We start from the raw sequence: 21,918 nt of genomic DNA, 5'->3' as shown, positions 1-21,918 counted from the left end.
TTGTTCTTTTAAAAGGTTTAATATGCTTACACAGAACAGGTTTCTGCAGCACGGCTTGGTCAAATAGCTTGGTCATGCATTCATTTCAGACTGGTGTCACATAGGCTGAAATGAGGGAGGAAAACCAGATCCACAAAAAAAAATAAAAAAATACAGAGCTCATTGGAAGAAATGATTGTTAAAATTAAACAAACGCTGTGCAGAAACAAAACCTAAGGCACATCAGTGGCATTCGAGTTTAGTGAAATGTTCATCTAAAAGGACTTTCTAACTACAGAACCCACAAGCACCCAGTCTTCTAAGAACTAAAAAGACTTTTTAAAAGTCAACAGGTTAAAGACTTTAAAAAATCTTAGTTGAGGTTATTTTAGTTTTATACTTGCCTGCTACAGAACAGATATCAGCTCAGTCTTCAAACAAAACAATGTAAACTAAACATGCTTAGAGAGATTTCACAAAATAATGACGATGTTTCCAACCAAATTCATTTATCAGGGAAAACTTAGTTTACCTTTATATCATCATGTTACAGAGCAAACATAAGATAAATCTTCTACTGACTAAAAATACATTTCAAACTAAACTTGACTATAAAGATAGCAGTAAACAATGATAGTAATTAGAGTAGTACCAACAAAGTTTAGTCTTGATCAAAGAAAAGTTAGTTCAGCTTTATACTTTGCTACACAAAAGACTGCTCAATCCACCAATAAGAAAAATTAAAATTCAATAAATACTGTATAAAACATAATACCAATAAATTACCAGCCAAATTCAGCATTTAAGAAAGAAGTTAGTTTGGGTTTAAACTTTCATGTTTTGAGGACAGACAACAGCTTATTCTTCAGGGATCTAAAAATAAAATTTAAGCCAAGTCTATTTACAAAACATTTTAGAGATGTAACGATAGAAATAACACAATTAAATCTTTACTGAGAAACTAAAGTGTTGTTGCACTAAAAAAAAAGCAGACTGTCGGATGAAAAAGAACTTACCCTGTAGATAAGGTGTGTCCAAATCCAGTCCTCGAGATCTACTATCCTGCAACTTTTAGATGCATCCCTTGTCCAACACACCTGAATCACATGAATGACTTGTTACCATTCCTCAGCAGAGCTAAAAGATGCAATGATCCATTTGAATTAGGTGTATTGGAGAGGGGAGGCAACCAAGTTGCAGGATAGTGGATCTCGAGGAATGGACTTGGGCACCCCTGCTGTAGACCATCAAGGAGCTCAATCATACAGCTTTTTGTCTGGCTACCATTCATCTTCACACAGAAGAAAATGTGTCAAACCATAACTATGGTTTAACCATGGTCATGGTTTGATCATGAGAGATATGAATATATGTCTCTTCATATCTTCTTATCTTATGTTGAGTGTTTTGAGGTGTTTGTGTTCCTGTGATTGTGTCTCTTTATATGTTCATGTATTGTGGTGTGTCGTTTTGTGTCTCTTCATGCATTCCCGTGTCATTTTGTGTCTCTTCATGCATTCCCGTGTCATTTTGTGTCTCTTCATGCATTCCCGTGTGGTTTTGTGTCTCTTCATGCATTCCCGTGTCATTTTGTGTCTCTTCATGCATTCCCGTGTCATTTTGTGTCTCTTCATGCATTCCCATGTGGTTTTGTGTCTCTTCATACGTTCTCATGCAATGTTGTCTGTCTTCATGCGCTCCTGTGTAACTTTGTGTCTCTTCACGTGTTCTTATCATACTGTGCCGTGTCATTTTGTGCCTTTTCACGTGTTCTTGTCGGGAAAACTTCACACTACAAACATCACAACTAAATGGTTTCTCTCCTGTGTGGGTAATCATGTGTCTCGTTAGGCGTGACTTCTCAACAAATTTTTTTCCACATTCATCACAGACAAAATTCTCATTTCCGGATGGAACCTTCTGTGCTCTTGAGTGAACTGGCATGTGGTTGTCAAGATCACATTTTCGGACAAATTTCTCCTCACAGACTTCACAGGTAAGTAGATTCTTGCCAGTGTGGTGTCTAACATGCAGAAGCAGACTTCCTTTTCGAGTAAATTTTGCATTACAATAAGCGCAGGCAAATGGTTTTACTCCTAAATGGGTTAACATGTGTGCTTGAAGATCAGCATTAAATCTGAAGTGCCTGTCACAATCAGTGCACGCAAATGGTTTTTCTCCATTATGAATCATCATGTGTCGCTTCAGAGCCCCCTTTAGGCTAAACTTTTTATAGCAGACTTCACACTGAAAAGGTTTCTCTCCTGTGTGGCATCTCATGTGCCTTTTAAGATCCTTCAGCTCTGTAAATGCTTTACCACAATTACCACAAGCATATGGTCTCTCTCCAGTATGCAGTCTCAAGTGAGATTTGAGATGACACTGATAAGGAAATGTTTTACCACAAAAATCACAAGCAAATGGTTTCTCCCCTGTGTGGACTGTCATGTGACAATTAAGTTGATATTGCTGGTAAAAAGTTTTACCACAGTCTGCACAAGCAAATGGTTTCTCTCCAGTGTGGAGTCTCATATGAGACTTGAGATGACACTGATATGGAAATGTTTTACCACAGTCTTCACAAGCATATGATTTCTTTTCAGCTTTTGCTCCCGGTTGAGTGTCAGCGTTTTTCTCTTTTCTAGATCGTTTCTTCTCAACTGAAGAGTTGGTAGGGTTTTCCACTGATTGATGTGTCACAGAGCTGTTATCCTCCCCACTGTTTTCAGTATCAGAAGAGTGTGATGCATTTTCATTATTCTTTGACTGCAGATGAATAGCTGAACGACGGGTTCTGCTTGGTTTTGGACTTTCACAGTCTCCATCAGGCTCTTGTTTTATCTGTACGGCTGAGATCTTGTTTGGAGTGTCCGTCTCTCTGCTCTCTTCAGGTTTGACGTAATGAAGTTCTGATAAACTAAGTTTCTCATCATCTACAATCTTCACAATAAGTTGTTCTCTCTCCTCACCGACCCACAGGTCATCATCTTCCTCCTTTATGTGGGAGGGCTCTGGGTCTTTCTGGTTCAAACAGGAGCTCAAGTCGTGGGGAACCTCTTGTTTCATCCCCAACACTTGCTGGACCGGAACAACTGAAAAGCATATGGATAAGAATTGTATTAATAAAAGTGCTTCACAAACTACTATTTCCCACTGCAACGCTAGTTGCTAAACCTCCAATGAAGTGATAGGTGAGATAATTGGTGAACAAAATCAACTCCAGTTGTCTATGTGGAAATTAAATCTGCATGGGAAAAATTGTTTCTCTTCCTGTGTGAACACACATGCCTCTGATCTTGGAATAAAAATTCCTTTACTGCAAAATAACGTGTCTCCCTGTGTTGTGGCTCCAAATGAGTTTTCTCTTAATTTCAATTTTCTACCGCAAACATCACAGGAAAAAAAAGACCAGAAAGATCATAGGAGGTTATTTTTGGTTTTGTTAGTCAACCAGGTGAAATTTTGTCTTGCGTCTGAGCTTTAAATCTGGAATAGCGTTTGGATCTTTTACCTGTACGGTGAATGGCCATCTCACTTTCTTGATAAGAACTATTGGGGCTTGGGCCTGGTTCTGGTCTTCCACAGTCCTCTCCATCAGGTTCTGCTTCCATCTGTTTAGCCAAGTTGGGCGTCAGGGGTTCTCTTCTCCTGTCTTCAGTTTTCATGCAGCTACAATCTGAAAACTTTGGTTTTTCTTCTTTTTCACTTTTCACAGCAGGCTTCTCTTCTTCCTTCATGTGGGGCGGTTTTGAGTCAAGCGGATCCAAACTAGAGCTCCAGTCACTGCGAACCTCTTCTTTAACCACCCACAGCTGCTGCCCAGGAAACACTGAAACACACATGGACATCTATGATTCCTTTAAAAATAAAAATCCATAATGAAATAATTCACACATCCCTGATTAGACTGCTTATTTCCTGTGGCAGTGGTTGGGCTCAGTAGAATTTACCCGCCTATAAAATAAACATTTTTGATTTTCTTTCTTGATTTTTTTTCTCGTTTATTAATTTAAAAAGTGTTAAGAAAAATAAACAAAAATCTAAAACCAATTAAACATTTGTAGATACATAAATGAAGGCCACATATGCAGTTACAGTACTGAGATAAAATAAGAGGATGTTTGGAATAATGACATTTAAAAAATTACAGGCAAATTGGCAATTATGCAAATTAGATTATGGCATAATTTAGGACAGGCAGTAGTTTCCTTACTAAGGAGCCAATTTTAACAGAGCTAATTAATCTAGCATTAGTGCACAAGTTAGTAATTTAACTTGACTAATTAGGTTTATCAAACAATAGTGAATGACACCCAGATCTTAAAAATAGTATGTGGAAGAAAGCTGTTAGTGGTGCAGTAGTGGCTGCTACATTTAAACAGGAATCAAATTAATTAATATCCATCCAGTTTAATTAGGAAGGAAAAATTATTTACCTTCAGTCTCTTTCTTAGCAAGTTGGAGAAAGCTGGATTGTGTTTCGGAGTCCCAGCTTTCCATCTCTGATCGATGTGTTTTTCCAGCTTGGTGTTCTGAATTAGCCCACATCTCTAAATATACTTCTGGTAAAGGTCGGCGCCGTTAAGATGTTTTCCTGGTGAGCTGTGAATCCGTCTTCAGTCTCCCAACGTTCAAACATCAGTGTTACACAGAGTCTGAGGAGAGACACATCAGGAAAGAGTTTCTATTCAGAATAAACCACAGAGCATTTAAATGCTTCAGAAACCATTGCAGTCATAGACACAGAACAATGGACACAGCTTCAGCTTCATGTATGTGTTACAGCACTGGCCAGGTGGCAACCAGATGGTTTGAAGTTGGATTTTCAGTAATATTTGTATACAATAATAGTTTATCTCAATACTGGTAATAATGATCATTGGTACAGAAATAAACAGATGTAAGGCCTTATGACATGGATTTTTTTTAAGTCCAATTTTCCACTTTTATTTGTCTTTTTCACAAAAAAACATATTTTAAATAAGTTTAAAAAATGTAAAAAGTTGATTGTATCAGTTTAACAGAAAAATTTCCCAAACATATTGGGACTAAATTTACAGAATAGCAACTGTTGCAGAAAAAAATACATTCAGAAAAAGTATCTTGTTAAAACGATAAACTTTCTATTGATAACAAGATGTAAAATTTGCTAAAACAAGAAACAGCTTTACATTTCTTGTAAGCTCTGCAATGCATTTCTATCTCATTACAGAAAAAAATGTGTTCATATTTAAACAAGAAAGGAGAAAACAAATCGCAGGATGTTTGAGTGTTGTTTAAAATAGACAGGGTGAGAAGATGAATGGGTTAACATATTGATCCTGAATTTATTTCTTAGCTCTGGCAGTAACACTTAATTCAATTTACAAACAAATGTGTTCACAAAAATGAGTGAGTGAAACTAAAGAAAAAGTGTTTTTTGTAAAAAAAATAAAAAAGGACTGCATTTTCTTGATGTGATTTTTGGAAACTATGAGTTAATTTTCTAAACATTGGTCAAAATATGTTCTTCTAGAATGTTAATTTTAAATTTAAAATCTCAAGGACATTTCTACAGTCTGTTTAATTATAAGGAAATGTGGTTGTGTGACTGAATGAAATGTGTTGAGCCAACCTGCCTCAAATGAAGTTCAAAATTATGGCCAAACAAAGGTGATGCTTTTAAATCTTCAGAATATAATGTATAGATAAATAAAAATATATATATTATTATGGAATAAGGAATAAAGCCTTGATACCAAATGAACTGATATCAAGGCTTTTATTACTATACAAAACCTAACATAAGTTACATTGCTAAAGGTTGTGTATACGTTTACATGTATCGATTTTTACAGCACATATTTTGAATTAAGACAACAATGCTTATTTTGCTTACGCCTAGGTCTTTATTAAGCAACTGCTGTACATCCAGTTCACCATCAGATGTCGCTGTTTTTCCTCACATTTAAATCTCGACGCTTTTAATTATTTTAGGTTTTTAAAAACCTTTAATGCCTTTGAATGCTTTTCACACCAGCAGTCACTCCAAAAAGAGATAAAGACCAACTCAGGTAAAGGCTACAATCAATATGTTTGGGTGATGAAATTATTTTGTGGCAGCCAAACTGATTTAAATCCAGTGTAAACAGCATGTTTTCCATTCACCTGAAAAGTTAATTAACCCGTATTTTCTTTCCAACATGGCGGACGCGCTGACGTGTCGTAATAATAGTTAATTAAGCGTCTACCCGAAGAATAGCCGAACCTAAATAAAATCAGTCATATCCTCATTAAGCCAGAGCTTGTTCTTACCAGCTGTTGGGTTTCCATCATCATCTTGCGGTTAGTGGCTACGAGCTGTTTTTTTTCTACAGTTTGCCCCCTAAAGGCAGATTTTCAGTACCGATTATAATCCACCTTCTTCTTTAAAATTAGCCAATGCACATTAGCTCATATTGTAGTCGGGTACATGTCCACCAGACTGGACCTATAGTGTCGTTACAGGCCATCGGAGCCCCCAGTCTCCGTCTGGAAATAATTTATTTATGGCTCTCTGCTGGATTTTGATCAGGCATCTGCACAAACACTCTCTAATTATGCCTTGGAAGTGTCTCCCTCTTCTGGAGTCAGCTAGCTCCTACAGCAGTCAGTCGCTCAGATTTTCAGTGAAAAGAACAAAGAAAATGTTTGCAAAACCCTCAAAGAACTGGATATCAATTAATCTAGACCATTATAAACGATTACGCTTTATTTTGGAAGGCTAACCCATCAAAAATGAAACAAAAATCTCTAACTCTTACCGTAAAGCCTATGTCAGAGACATCTGTTTTCACTTAGCAGCAGCTGTCCCTGCACCTCAATTACTCCCCACATTTAGTGAAGATGGAGCTCAGCTCAGTCAGAGCTCTTTTGTTCTCTTTCTTGAGGCTTTCTGAAAGCAGAGCAGACTGCTGTTTGTCACAAACCAGTCAGTCAACAAACATTAAAAACAAACAACTCCCCAGGAATTCAACAAGAATAGAATCCACTTGAGATGTGATGTGAAATTACAACACAGGCATTGAAATTGAAACCCACTTCTGCTGTTTATCAGAATGATTATAAACTAAAACAACAGAGAGGAATCTTCTCCAGCTCCAGCTGTAAAACTGACATAAAAGGAGCAGACAGCTCTACCACAATAGAAACTCATGGAACTTAAGTAAAAGAGGATATCAACACATTTCTGTACCTCCTTAGCTAGACATTTATGTACTGTACATAAAAGTGAACTAAGGGGCACTCACGCCTGAACGTTTAAAATTATTTTAAATGCAACAACATGCAAAACTCAAACCCAGTTTGTTCATTCAGGACATCTGAGAACTGCATCTGACTGCTCACGACTCGACCAGGCCTGACTTTAATTATCGTTTTCATCGGGATGCGGACAAGGCCAACTCGCTTGGAATTAAAACCATCCGAATCGAGTTTGTTAAAACTCACTGCCATGTTCATAAAAACGTTCTGTCACTTACATCACTCCATTACCTTCGTGAGTCCCCCTCTGATCTACAACACCAAGTTCCTACAGATATTAGCTCTGAGATATGGACAGAACCAGCTCACTTCCATCTGAAATCAAAATTTACACCAAAACAACCACAATGTCCACTCACAATGGAGGCAGCTGATGGCATAACACCAGTGTTTGAAACTCTTGGTCCTTTACACAAAATATTCTGCCAGCACACAGAATGAGGATTTGTTCAATCAAAATGAAGCCTTTCACTCATGTTCCTGGATGTATCTGACGGTACTATTGTTCTTTGGACCAACACTGATATTGTATAACACAGACAATCCTCGGTTTATAACAATGGATTTACTTTTCAACAACTATAAACTGTCCTTTTGTGTGAACAGTTTGCTGTGGAGACTATTGCTCCCTACTTGATGAAGGGCATGAACATTGATAGAAGTAAACACAAAACACATTAATTGTTGATTATTTTTATTGCAAGAAACTTCAATTTCATCAGATTTCTTTGTCTCGTATGGTCTGCTGGACCAGATGTTGGTCAACAGTTGAGAGGAAACTGTTGGGGACGTTGATCAGAAAGCTCTGCAGTTTCTTTTTGTTAAAGATGTTATAAATTTTAAGTGCAAAAAACTTGTTTCGTTTCAAGCAGTATGATGAAATTTAAAGTGACACCTAAAAACACAGAGAATAAGCATGTTATTTTTAAAGATGTGATGTTCGTAAAAAGATGTATGCAGTAGTAAAAGAGTCAAGTTACACTGCAAAAGTAAAATCTGTTTAATTTAGTCGTAGTTTTTAGGTCAACCTGGTTATTCTGCAGAATAAGTTTTTCTTCTCTGTTTAGAGCTTCATAGAGAAACTCTGGGACTCCTCCAATAAACGATGCTCATAAGCTTTATGACCATTTCCAAACTTCACTACATTGATAGAAATAATGTGTGGGGTCCCCTTCCCTTTCCACAGGATGATTTCAAAACATCTGACTGAGTTTCTTGAAATTAGTGGATGGATGGAAACACACAGCAACAGATAAGGGAGGAGGGAGTGCGTGGTGCCCCATGACCTGCAGTGTCAACTTGACAATGATCAGTGAAACATGCTGGGAACAAAAACTGCATGGAAAAAGATCAGAGATGGGTTATAATAGTGGTAGAATAATCAGAAAACACAGATTTATTGACTCATTAGTTACAGCCCTCGTGGGCACCCATGTGACGCTTCAGATCTCCATCTCGTGAAAACGCTTTACTGCAAACTCCACACACAAACGGCTTCTCTCCCGAATGGATCCTCATATGATTTTCAAGATGATACCTTTTATAAAACCTGCTTTTACAGACATCACAACCAAACGGTCTCCCTTCTGTGTGAAGCCTCACATGTCGTTTTAACTGGTCCTCCTTCATAAAACGTTTGCCACAGTCGTTACAGCTAAACGATGTCGTGTGAAAACCCATGTGGTTTTTCAAGTGATTCTGTTGTGAAAATCCTTTGCTGCAAATACTGCAGACAAATGGTTTCTCTCCCGTGTGAACTCGCATGTGACTCTTTAGAAGATCCTGTCGTGAAAATCCTTTGTTACAAAAACTACAAATGAACGGTTTCTCTCCCGTGTGAACTCGCATGTGACTCTTCAGGTGAATTTGTTGTGAAAATCCTTTACTGCAAAAACTACAACTAAATGGTTTCTCTCCAGTGTGAACACGCATGTGACTCTTTAGATGATCTTGTCTTGAAAACGCTTTGCTACAAACACTGCAGATAAACTGTCTCTCTGTGGGGTGGATCCTCATGTGGTTTTTAAGAGTTTCACGTCTTTGAAACCTCGTGCCACAAACATCACAGGCAAATATTCTCTCTTCAGTTGGAAATTGCGTATGTGTCTGAAGGTAACCCTTTTCTTTAAATTCTTTACCACAAAGATCAGAGCCATGTTCTCTGTTTCCAGTGTGAGTCATTGTGTGTAATTTAACAGCAGTCTCATTATTTAATGTTTTTCCATAAATACTGTCAAAAGCCCCATAAGGTTCTGGTCCTCCACCAACCTCTCCATCAGGTTCTGTTTCCATCTGTTCAGCTGAACTGCTGGTTAAAGTTTCAGCTTCTCCGTTGTCTTCAGCTTTAATTTGCCGAAGCGCTGATAACCGAAGTTTCTCTTCATCTTCATCTTCATTCTTCACAGTAAGCTGCTCTTCCTCCTGACTGATCCACAGTTCCTTCTCTTCCTTCTTTATCTTGATAAGCTCTGAGTCCTTCTGGTCCGAACTGGTTCTCGACAGAACAGGAACTTCTTCTTTAATCACCAACATCTGTTTGTCCTCTGCAAGAGACACAACAACAAGCTACATTACAGTGAAACGGCTTCATAAATCGCTGCTACTGCTTAATGCTGGAGGAGCCAAAATGTTTATTCAGGTCTGGCTCTTTTACTTTTCCACCAAAGTCAAAATTACAGATTAAATAAAAACTTTTATTCAAGTTAAATGTAGAAAACAGTTTCTTCTGTCAGCTGCCTAAGCAGCACAAACACTAACACAAGAAGAGGTGAATTAAAGTGTGTTGGAGTTTAATTTAGTTGATGACCACGAGACCTTTCTACTGGCTGTGGGTGTTAGATGGAAAGAAGGAAGAAGAACAATGAAGGACTGTTTGAAGGAAATATGAAAGGATATGAGGAAGGAATAAAAAAATGAAAAAAGGAAGGAAGGAAAGAGTGAAGAACACAACAAAGGATGAAAAAATACATAAGGAAGGAAAAAATGGTGGTCCCAACAAAGAAAGAAAAGGATTGGATTAATAACAGGATTGGAAATAAAGTTTTGTAATATCTTACAGCAATCCATTTTCTTTTTTCCATTTTATTCAGACCTTGAGAATAGTTTTCAGACTTTTCCAGATTGCTTAGGCCTTTAGATAAACATCCAATTAAAATCTGAGAAGGGTCTCACCATCCGAACACAGTTTTCCCAAGATCTCCTTCCATCCCGCTTGAAGTCCTGCTGGACTTTGTTGCATCTGTTCAGCTGAGCTGCTGCTTGGAGCCTCTGTCTCCATATTGTCTTCAGTTTTAATGTGATGAAGATCTGATAACTGAGGTTTCTCTTGATCATCTTCAATCTTCACAGTAACAACAGTGAAGGGGAACCTGTTGTCCACTGTCTCTTCCTCCTCCTCGTTGATCAGCTCTCCGTCAGCATTAGGGCAGAGTTCTTCCTCTTCTTTCTTTATCTCTAGGTTTTCTTCAGGAGCCGTTTCTTTTGTCACCAACAGCTGCTCCTCATCTGCAAGGAACAAATGGACGCCACGGTTGAGTGAGTGAGGTCGCCAGTTCATCGCAGGGCAACACATAGATACACTCTTAGGGCAATTTAGAGAGATAATTATCTTATCTGGTTAAAAAAGTCTGACATTTTGTAATTTTAAAGAGTTTTTTGGCCTTTGTTAGCAGACAAAAGTGGGAGTAAGAGATGCAGCAAGAGTCAGGAGTGGAATCACAAATGCCCATGCAGAGGACTACTCACACACTGCTTAAGAAAAGGATCTAAATAAATAAATTGTGTCAATTGATGTCTTTGAGTCTAATATACTTTGCCTGTGTTTCTTTTTTTTCTTTCTGTTTTTCGAAATATAAAACGACTTATTTCTTAACGGACCTTAGCATGTATAAATGTGCACAACAACTTGTAAGTATCTTAGTTTTTCACAATTATTATTGATCTCACACTGTCGTAATATGCAGCTCTGCTCCCAATAATGGAGAAAGAATATTCCACCTACAACGTTTCTCATTCTGGCTAATTATTCTACAAATTTGGACATGTTTACCTCAGGAACCGGGAGCTAGTGTACTGTATTAACTGGACAGGATAAACGTAATTAACCCTGGTGATGCGCCCTGTGACGCCCACCATGTACCTGGGAGACAGACAGAAGGAGCGCAGTGCGCAGCCGCAGTGTCTCCAGTTGGTCTTCTTTCAATGTCGTTTTATACAACTGGGCTGCCTGCTGTTAACAACGTATTCCTGGTTATTCACTCTGTAAACTGCCGTGTGTACAGAGTGTAATAATGTGTTATAACCTAGAAATTGTTTATTTCTGCTACTTTCATAGCGTTTTGACATGCTCAGCAGCCATACTGAATCTGGATTTACCGGAGAGGACGCACATTTTTCCGATCTGAATTCGGACTCTAGTGAGATTTGATTTCCCCAAACCAGTACAAATGAATAACAACCCACCTTTAGCTAAAATCATGTTATCCTCAGTTCTTACCAGTTGTTTGGTTTGCGCCAGCATCCTGCTGGACGTCGAGCTGTTTCATCTGCAGTTTATCCTCTAAAGGCAGACTTTCAAAGTCGATGTGATGAACATGATCCACTTTCTTCATGTTGTCTGCGCTCTGTGACATGAACCAGACTGATAATTATCAGACTAGATCCATAAATATGGAAAGCAAAGCCTTTACGTATTTTTTTAAATTATTATTTTTGAGCTGGCATCTGCACGGACAGCAGTCAGTAACTGCCGCTCTGCTGCCATCTGCTGGGCATTATTCGCTGCTGCAGCAGGCAGTTCACAACCCTGCTGGTAAATATGGAAACGCTGCAATTAGACCAGGGATTTTCCACCTTTACAGTTCAAACACTTAATGCAGCTATAAAAAAATAACTTGTTTAGAGAAAATCTCTAAATGCCTATCCTAACCTTTTGAAAAAACGGCAAATTTTCAAAGAATATCTACTGTGGGAAATTTCTGATTTTTAAAGCGCAAACCAATCTTTTAAGCTTTTAAAATAAAGCAACTTGAAGGGGCAATGTTTTTGAGTCTTTATTTATGTTAGGCCTTCTTGAAGATAAATAGTTGTTTTTTTTTTTTGGCTTTTCCATATAACAGTATAAAAGCTATCCAACAAATATAACAAAAACATGCTTTTACATTACAAACATGAGCATGTTAGTATTTAGCAAAACTACAGAATTTAAAACCTCTGATAAAAAAAAGACTATTGCTGAAACATTTGTGTTTCAGATGTGGTTTGTAGCTATTTATATCATTACAACATAGACACTGTCAGGTTAGAGACTATTTTTAGTATAACAACTACAATAGGAATGAATGTACACACTGAAAAACATTAGCACAGCATGAACATTAAACAGTTTACGTAACATTGTCTTCCTGTTTTAGCAAGGCGCCTCATGTAGGCAATACCAATGAGTTGATTATATTGGAAAACGTACCATCTACGAAGTTACGCTGATTTCACGCTATACAAAATAGACACCTCTAACTAGCAGCATTTAATAAGCAGTTTCTATTGACTGTGGGCTCTCATTGTGTGTCTCTTCAGACTATCATGGCGTGTAAATCTCACACTACAAACACTGCAGCTGAAAGGTTTTTCTCCTAAGTGGGTACTCATGTGTGCTGTAAGATGCACCTTTCTGATATATTTTTTCCCACATTCCTTACAGGCAAACTTTCTGTTTTCAGTGTCTTGTTTCCAGACTCTTGTATGAACTGACACATGATACTTCAGTTCAGAATTTCGATAAAATCTTTTGTCACACCTGTCACACGCAAATGGCTTCTCACCTGTGTGGCGTCTAATGTGTCTCGTCAAAGCTCCCCGATGAGCAAATCTGGCTCCACAGTAACGGCAGAAAAATGGTTTCACTCCTGTGTGGGTTACCGTGTGTTTCTGAAGATCTGCTTTAAGCCTGAAATGTTTGTCACAACCGCTGCAAGCGAAAGGTTTTTCTCCTTTATGAATCATCATGTGGTTCCTCAGCGTTCCCCTTTGTGTAAATCTTTTGCCACATTCCTCACACTGAAAAGGCTTCTCTCCTGTGTGGCATGTCATGTGACCTTTAAGATTTTGCAGCTTGGTAAATGTTTTACCACATTCATCACAAGTAAAAGGTTTTTCTCCAGTGTGGATTCTTAAGTGAAGTTTAAGAATATGAGAATGCCTAAACGCTTTACCGCATACATCACAACTAAATGGTTTCTCTCCAGTGTGGAGCCTCATATGACATTTAAGATAATACTGATCCTTAAACATTTTTCCACAAACAACACAAGCAACTGATTTCTTCCCAGTTTTGGCTATTGATCGTTTCATATCAGCCAAACAGGTGGAAGCCTTTTCTCCTGAATGACATGAAAGATGCTTCAGGAATGACTGCTGGTACACAAACTGTTTACCACAGTCTGGGCAGCTGAAGGGTTTCACAGCACTTCTACGTCCAGAACTGCTGTTTACGTCTGACTTAAGTGTCCTAATTTCCCACCTGCCTTTACTGCAGCCTTTATTTTTAGATCCAGAATCTGGTAGATTGTCATCACAACTGTCTCCACTCACTCCTGACCACCACTTCCTACTGACTTCAGTCTCTGAAGAGCCTGAGGGACTGGACTGTAAACAAGCATGTGGATCTGAATTCCTGTCTGGCTGTGGTCCTCCACACTCCTCTCCATCAGATTCTGTTTCCGTCTGTTCAGTTGAGCTGCTGGTTGAAGCTTCAGCATCTCTGCTGTCTTCACTTTTGATGAGATGAATCTCTGATGACTGAGGTTTCTCTTCATCTTCACTCATCAAAGCAAGCTCCTCTTCATCCTGACTGATCCACAGTTCCTCTTGTGTTGTCTTCTGGAGAGGTTCTGTGTCTTGTTGGTCTAAACTGGACTTTCGCGGATCAGGAACTTCTACTTTTATTACCAACAGTTGCTGCTCATCTGCAAGAGAAACAGAAAAGTCATGTTTCAATGAGACTTTTGTAATTATACAGATCCAGATAACAATAAAATATCATGACCCTTTGAGCCTGCAATTTAGGGATGACCTTTGCCCCTCCTTCAGCTGTCTACAAGGCAATTTGTATATTTATTAATATTTATATCTTACTATTAGAGCATTAGTTTTACGTTTGATGCTACAACAAATGCATTTCCTAGGTTGGAATTATTAAATTACATCCCTCCTTCCATCTTTATGATGAGAGAAATTCATACAAACGGAGCAGAATCTGATAATTACCATGTTTCATCTGGACCTCCTGCTGTTCAGTCCCATATCCTGTTGGTTCTAGGTTTCCCTCTCGTTTTGCTCCTCCACTGTCCTCTCCATCAGGTCCTGTTTCCGTTTGTTTAGCTGGGCTGCTTGTTGGAGCTTCAGTCTCTTTACTGTCTTCAGTTTGGTCGTGGCAGAGCTCTGATATCTTAAGGGTCTCATCATCTACAATCTTCACAGTGAGCTGCTCTCCATCTTCACTGACCCACAGTCCCTCCTCTTCCTTTTTTAAATGGTGGAGTTCTGGGTTCTGCTGGTCCAAACTGGAGCTATGCAGACCAAAAACCTCTTTTTTGATCACCAAAAGATGCTGCTTATCTGCAGGAGACACGTGGACATCATGGTTAACTCCACAGAAATCCATGTGTTTGTCCACACAGGGCCTGACTGTAAACAGATTAAAACTGGTTGGTAATGAGATTTACACAAAATATTACAATGGACAAAAGAGGGGAAAAAACCCAGATCTACAGAAAAGAGACAGCAATAGAGATTTCAGTCTCCTCCATTACTGTGCTGTTAATTCAATACTTTATTCTTGACATTTGAAAATATCTTTTAAAATGCTGTGATATATGAAAGTCTAAAAGCGGTTGTATGTTTAAAGAAGTATGTGTGAGATACAAATATTGATCTTGACAAAATATTCAGCCATCATCATGATTTTAACCGACTAGTCATGGCAGCACTGTTGACCTTCTGTCTTTTGTTCTGTTTGTTTCTTTATACTTGCAACTTGTCTTGTTTGCTGCGTGAATCACATACCGCCTGTTGTTCCATTAATTTAATAAAGTAAAATGTCCAAAAGGAAGAAAATATTATTCCGCTACTGCAAGGCAAGCAAACCCACCACACAGAGGAGTATTCTCCTCCTTTGTGCAAACATACATAAAGGTACATTCCCTGCTTTAACCCTTGTTGCCTTAATCTTCTTTTGTCATCTTTGTCTTGCTGTGCAGGTCACAGTCTGCCCTATTTGCTTGATGAAGCAGATGTGGCCTGTTGTACCATTAATTCAACAGGCGGAGTGAACCTGCCACCAACACTCCAAGGCAACCAGATCTACAATACTGTTACACAAAGCTGCACAGACAGAGCAAATAAAAAAACCAAGACATACTATTTGACCAATTCTGTAAGCTTTCTTTCTTACCCTATATTATATGTATATTTTGTTTAATACACCAGAGCTTTAGCAACATAATACACATAATTACAGATTTATTTTTATTTTATCTTTGTTTCCCTGGAGAATCTTCAAAATTCTGTAGCCAAAATAATGTTTCCCCTTCCAATATGGCGGATTTGTTGACGTATCTCTAAAGCGGATAATGGATTACCGATCAGAAACCAGAACAAACCACCCTCGCTTTGTTAAATTTTATTCCAACAGAGCTTCTTTTTACCAGTTGTTCGGATTTTCCCAGCTTCTTGCGGCTGATGGACACCGAGCTGCTTCACCTGTAGTTTGTCCTCTAAAGGCAGAATATTCCGATGAGCATAATCCACTTTCTCCATGGCGTCTGCTCTTTGTATAACACATTGGAGACTCATAAACCAGAACCATACGGCAGCTGTGCACGTTTCTGTTCGACTGAATCCACTTAAGTCTCAAACGAATGAGCCTCCGCGTCTTTTGTTTATGTCTCTTATCATATTTCAATCAGGCATCTGCTCAGGCATGCTTTATTTTGCCTCCTGTTTCACTGCTGCCATCAGCTGGAGTGAATTAATCCCTGTAACATCCAGTCAAGTTTTGTCCACTTTAGCTTCAATTTTCCGATATTAGACTAGTTTTATTGTAAGACCAAAACAAAATGAGAAGTTAAGGGTAATTGTGGTTCATTAATAATCAAAGTCTTTAAGGTAGTAAAGAATGCATTATTTTTTTTAACTTTGTCACTTTTTGTGATATATTTCGTGGGGATTTTGTATTTTGTGAGACAGACCAACACAAAGTTCTGCTTTGTTATGAAGTAAAAAGAAAGTAGCCACGATTTTAGCAAATCATGACATATTTGTATATAGAACCACATTTTCATGTTGAAGGATCTTGTTTACCTATCCTTCTTTGCAAAATAAATCAAAAAATAAATTCAAAAAATTGATTCATCAGTTAAAAATATTTTTTTTTACTCTTTTTACATTTCCTCATGTAAATACAAATAAACTTGCTAACAGCTCGACTTTCGGAATTAAAAAGACTTTATGATAAATATATCGATATTACAGGTGTTGTAAGCAGAAATTACTACTTAAGTCTTTTATTTTATGTTTAATACAATTTAATTTAACTCCATTGTTTCGTATTCTCATCGTTTTTCTCATTTTCTGGCCTTATTTGTAAGTACCTGAATACAGATTGATGCAACCCTCGACAGTTGTGGAAAATGGTTCTTGGGACAGGGTGTCCGTGTAGATGCCTGTTTAAAACTCTGTCGTTACGTCAGCAATCGTTCCTAAACAGACAGTCGGGTTTTTTTTTTTAAAGACCTAGTTGCAGTTTTTCCGAGCGCATCCGCCTCTTAAAATACTCCAGCAGAACCTCGCATGGAGCCTAACAGGAATGCTCCCGGCTGCAGTGTGAGCTGATCGGCCTGGCTCATTGTAGACACGGCTGCAGCCATGCAGGAAGTGGATCATGTCCACCAGAGCAGCGCTGAAAGTCTGGCTGCAGAGGACAAAGTCCAGATGAAACAGCTCGGCGTCCATCAGGATGTTGGTAGAAACCAAACAGCTGGTAAGAAAAGACTCATTTATCGCTGTTAGCTAGCTGTAGCTCTGTTGCTGAGGAAAACGGGGCCTCCTTTGTTTATGTTGATTTAAATCGGGTTATTTACCTCATTGCCACGATGGTCATTTAGCTTCGCATCATTTAGTCTCGTTAAAAATGAGCCAAACTGCAGGAAGCAGAAACAAAACACAGGAAACAGTACCGGAAGTCAGAAATACTGGTCAACATTCAACACCAATACCCCACCCAGATTAGATTTGTAGTCTCCGTGTTTAATTGTAAATAATCCGGCGTTCAAATGAACAAGTGAGCAGTGATTCATTCAGGCTCCACAACAAGCCTAGTAATTAACAAGTTAAACCTGAAATAGGTAACATTTTCAAATTTTTTTAATGTGAGCGATAATTAAAGTGGCTCAATATCAAAATCATGTGTTAGAAATTAAAAAGTCTAAAAATAAATTATAACTTTTAAAAAGAACAAATTGTGAGGAATTGTCTGCCTTTACACTGGCCATAATGTATTTCACCCGTAATGATGTTTTTTATGATGTGGACTAATTTCATTAAATCAAGATGAGTACTGTGTAATAGTCAGGTTTACTGTGGAATGTATTTATCATGATTATAAACATTGCAATTCTGAAATTAAGATAGAAATTTATTATGTGAGCACATGTAATAAATGTGCTCACATAATAAACATTTATTTTGCTACAGCTGAAACCACGTTTACGTTTATAACTTTTTTTCTCCGTCACATTAAATCAAGCTTTTCTTGCTTCATATAAGTTAGGATTAATGAAATGTAGATTTAAGAAGCATTTTTATTAATTTATCCAGCTAACATTTGGATACATTCAGCTCACAAAAAGATGGTGAGCTTTTTACTACACTAAGAATCCCTTCTGTTTAGTATATTTAGTAGCTGTCTTCAACAATATGATTCAAACCTGAACCTTCAGTATTTTCTGGCTTAATTCTGTTTGTAAGATTCTGTAAATGTGCAGAATTGTTTTCCTCGCTTGCATAAGTGAACCCCCACCACCACCACCACCTTTTTAGTATTAAACATTAAGCTGTTTTGGCTTTCCAGATTTCTGCCTTAAATCTTCATGTCCTCCATGTTTTTCTCCCTATTAAAAGCAGACCGGACCCAAAGCTTTGGTGTTTCCTGCGTGTGCTTTCTGTCGTCTCGCAGCCTCCAGCTGGCTGCAGCAGATGGCCCGTTCACGCTGAGCCTGGCTCTACTGGAGGTTTCTCGCTGCTAACAGGGAGTGATTCCTTTTCATTGCTGCCACATGCTTGCTCGGGATGAGAGATTGCTGCAGAGCTGATGCAATCAGCTTGTTGAGACAACTCTCTAAAAAATAAAAAGTTATCTGTTTTACAATATCCCGATAGATTGCATAAAGTCATTGACTTAGCAGTAATCCCTCATTGTGTGGCAACAATAAGGAGGAACTTCTCCCTTTTTAAAGAAACATCAGCAGAGTCGGTTTCAGTATGAAGAGAGCATCTGCAGCATCTGACTGGGGCTTGTGAGACATAGACATAGACTTATGACAAACAATGTTTTATCCATTCACTCTGCACACCAGAACTGACATGATGGAACAGAAAAAGGGTGCCTACGTTGTGGACCGGAACCTGATTTCCTGCTGGCTCATTACAAATAGTAGTGGTTGTAGGTTAAAGGTCACTGAAGTTGTTTGTATGACAAAGAAACACTAAAATCTAGCAGGACTGTGTCATGGGAATGTTCCCGTTTATGTCTGTTTTGTTTTTATTGTCTTATGTTTTATGTTCACATAAGAAAAAAGAGGACGAATTTGTATTGTTGACGTTTCAATTCTCATGTCTGATCCCTCAATAAAACTGACGATAAAATCTAGCAGGACTATTACACGAAATCAAACAACTATAACAAAGTGTACTTTTCCAAGGGCATCCTTCCATCTGATTTATCCACAAACTTAATTTCTGCTTCCTGCAGATGATCCGCAGCTGTTGGTGATTAAAGAAGAGGGTCCCTTTGAGTGGAGCTCCAGTGAGGACGAGCAGGACCCAGAGCTGTTCCACATAAAGGAGGAAAATGAGGAATCCTGGACCAATCAGGAGGGACAGCAGTTTTATGGAGAGGAGGATCTTGCCAGTTTCCCGTTAAATGTTATTGTGAAGAGTGAAGAGGAAGAGGAATATCAGTCTTCACAGCTGTATCTCAGGGAAACTGAACATAACAGAGAATCAAAACCTCTGTGTTCCGTTCACTTTATAAAAACAGAACCCGATGAGGGGCCAGAATCGACGATAAAACCGGGACTAAGCAACTACTTTAAGATAAAAACTGCTGGAAAAGCTTCAGACTCTTCAGAGACTGAAGTCAGTGATGAGGACAATCACTGGCAGGAACCGCTACCAGATTTTGGAGCAGAAATTAAGCACAAAGAGAGCAGAACACCCGATTCGGGCAACACAGCCAAGGCCCTTTACAGCTGCTTCGAGTGTGATAAACAATATTTCTACAAGCAGTCCCTTCATAGACACATGAAGTGTCATTCCTCCAGCTCGGGTAGCACAAACCACTGCAGTGGGCAGGAAAACGCAGATTCAGACCCAGCAGTCAGGAAGAAAGAGAGAGTGTTCATATGTGACGTCTGTGGGCATGAATTTAACCAGAGGACTAATCTTACTACGCACAAGAGAGTCCACACAGGGGAGAAACCATTCAGGTGTGATGTTTGTGGCAAAAGATTTAACCAGCGAGGGAATCTGCGCAACCACAAGCGAATCCACACCGGAGAGAGGCCGTTCATATGCGACTTCTGTGGCGAGAGGTTCAGGAATCAGGGGATCCTGCAGGCGCACATGAGGGTTCACACCGGAGAGAAACCTTTCGTTTGCGGTGTCTGTGGCAGAAAATTTTCTCGCAAGACGCATTTCGAGACTCATATGAGAGTCCACACAGGAGAGAGGCCGTTCAGCTGTGAAATCTGTGGCAAAGATTTTCGTCACAAGATGCATTACCAGGAGCACATCCGGGTCCACACTGGAGAGCTGCCGTTTCCCTGTGAGGTTTGCGGGAAGAAATTTCGACTTCAGTGCAATTTAAAGAGACACCTGCGAGTCCACACAGGAGAAAAGCCCTTCAGCTGCGACGAGTGCGGGAAGACGTTCAGTTGCAAGTCGCATCTTAAGCGACACACCAAGGTCCACACGGGAGTGCGGCCCTTCTCCTGCGAGATTTGCGGGGACACGTTTGCCGAGCCGGGAGCCGTGAAGAGCCACATCCTGGTCCACACGGGAGAGAAGCCGTTCGAGTGCGACGTTTGTGGGAAAACGTTTAGGCAAAAGAGCACACTCACAAGACACAAAGTTGTTCACACGGGAGAGAAACCGCACTCCTGTACTCTGTGTGGCGCCAGGTTCACACAGCAGTGTAATTTAAAGACACACATGAGGCTCCACACAAGATAAAGCTGATTCTTTTCTTAAAGAATGTGTTTATACTGTATGAGGTACAGTATAAACTGTATACTGTACCTCATACAGTATATGAGGTACAGTCCTGACCAGAACTGTATGTTTACATTGCTAATAATAATAAATATTACAATGTCTTGATTAACTTCAATGTTTCCAGTCATCTGGAAACTCTCCTGCCCTACGTCGTCCGCCAAATCTAGGAGCTGCTCACTAAATTCACTGATCCATTCAATTCAATTAGCATTTTCTACCTCCTCCTTTAGTCTTAGTACAAGTTGAGACCAAAGGGAAGAAATCAATAATGTACAAAGTAGGAATTACAACGTTAGCAAGGAAAACCTCTGAACAGGAGAAACATTTGCACTGAAATAAGTGACAAATTGTGTATTCAAGATTTCATAATCTGGTTAATTTAACATATTAGCAGAACTTGCCTTGGAGGAATGCTTATTGTGAAAAACATTTATGTAGAAATAAAAATCAGCTGACTTAATACTGTAAAGAACCTGACTTAATTACTGATTTGTTTACTGCTCTGCGGTGAAGAACATAAAATGCTGATATTAGTCTTCAGCTAGCAGCTTTTAAATAAAACAAAATGTAATTACGTTAAAATACCCATGGGCAGGGTTTTGCTTAACAGGGAAGTTACATTTCAACAAAAACTCCTCAAGAGAAATGTCTGTAAATTAAATTGTTGCCGTCTTCCCTTCTGACAAACATAAAAATCTTCTGCAGCAAAAACTATTTACCTGCAATAAAAAAAGGTTGTTGATTCCAACATTATGTATTTTTGTTTGAAAGTGTTACAAAATGTAATGCTGGTTTATTCACAGTTTCTATAAATGGATGCATCTCACTGCATTACTGATGGCAAGAAGGAACGATGCTTAAAGCGGGTCACTGAATGTGTGGCTACGTTTCAGAGAATAAAGCTGTAATTAGCCTTCATGTGAGTGAATATCCAACTGTTGGTCTCCAGTAGAGAAAAGGTTAACATGTTTATCTTTTTACTATTTCTTCCTTAAATAAATCTTTGGTATATTTCTGTGTGCCGGTATAACAGTTTGGTACGTGTTTATGTGATTTTTGTTTTCTGAAAGGTTTAGGAGAAATGTTTGTCACTGGTAAAAATGAAAAAAA

The 21,918-nt window shown here is 38.7% G+C and overlaps 4 protein-coding genes across 4 annotated transcripts; 1 reads left to right on the top strand and 3 right to left on the bottom strand.

Moving 5' to 3' along the window:
* LOC114151986 (zinc finger protein 2 homolog) lies at positions 1–6,536 on the bottom strand. Its single transcript, XM_028029575.1, has 4 exons — positions 6,274–6,536; positions 4,416–4,634; positions 3,491–3,808; positions 1–3,071 (listed from the first exon to the last, which is right to left on the bottom strand). The coding sequence occupies exons 2-4, from the start codon at positions 4,525–4,527 to the stop codon at positions 1,420–1,422; spliced, it is 2,082 nt and encodes a 693-aa protein (XP_027885376.1). The 5' UTR covers positions 4,528–4,634; positions 6,274–6,536; the 3' UTR covers positions 1–1,419.
* Positions 6,537–7,937: 1,401 nt separating this feature from the next.
* LOC114151996 (gastrula zinc finger protein XlCGF57.1-like) lies at positions 7,938–13,172 on the bottom strand. Its single transcript, XM_028029597.1, has 4 exons — positions 13,080–13,172; positions 11,756–11,882; positions 10,432–10,764; positions 7,938–9,803 (listed from the first exon to the last, which is right to left on the bottom strand). The coding sequence occupies exons 2-4, from the start codon at positions 11,868–11,870 to the stop codon at positions 8,668–8,670; spliced, it is 1,584 nt and encodes a 527-aa protein (XP_027885398.1). The 5' UTR covers positions 11,871–11,882; positions 13,080–13,172; the 3' UTR covers positions 7,938–8,667.
* On the bottom strand, positions 12,297–16,453 carry LOC114151988 (oocyte zinc finger protein XlCOF6-like). The gene is made up of 3 exons (XM_028029579.1): positions 15,963–16,453; positions 14,524–14,874; positions 12,297–14,222 (listed from the first exon to the last, which is right to left on the bottom strand). The coding sequence occupies exons 1-3, from the start codon at positions 16,108–16,110 to the stop codon at positions 12,799–12,801; spliced, it is 1,923 nt and encodes a 640-aa protein (XP_027885380.1). The 5' UTR covers positions 16,111–16,453; the 3' UTR covers positions 12,297–12,798.
* Positions 16,454–16,840: 387 nt separating this feature from the next.
* LOC114151995 (gastrula zinc finger protein XlCGF57.1-like) lies at positions 16,841–21,918 on the top strand. Its single transcript, XM_028029596.1, has 2 exons — positions 16,841–17,296; positions 19,286–21,918. The coding sequence occupies exons 1-2, from the start codon at positions 17,182–17,184 to the stop codon at positions 20,764–20,766; spliced, it is 1,596 nt and encodes a 531-aa protein (XP_027885397.1). The 5' UTR covers positions 16,841–17,181; the 3' UTR covers positions 20,767–21,918.

This window comes from Xiphophorus couchianus, chromosome 10 (assembly GCF_001444195.1).
Source record: "Xiphophorus couchianus chromosome 10, X_couchianus-1.0, whole genome shotgun sequence".
Classification (NCBI taxonomy): domain Eukaryota; kingdom Metazoa; phylum Chordata; class Actinopteri; order Cyprinodontiformes; family Poeciliidae; genus Xiphophorus; species Xiphophorus couchianus.
Note: the sequence above shows the minus strand (reverse complement) of the source record. Positions and strands in the feature narration are given on the sequence as shown.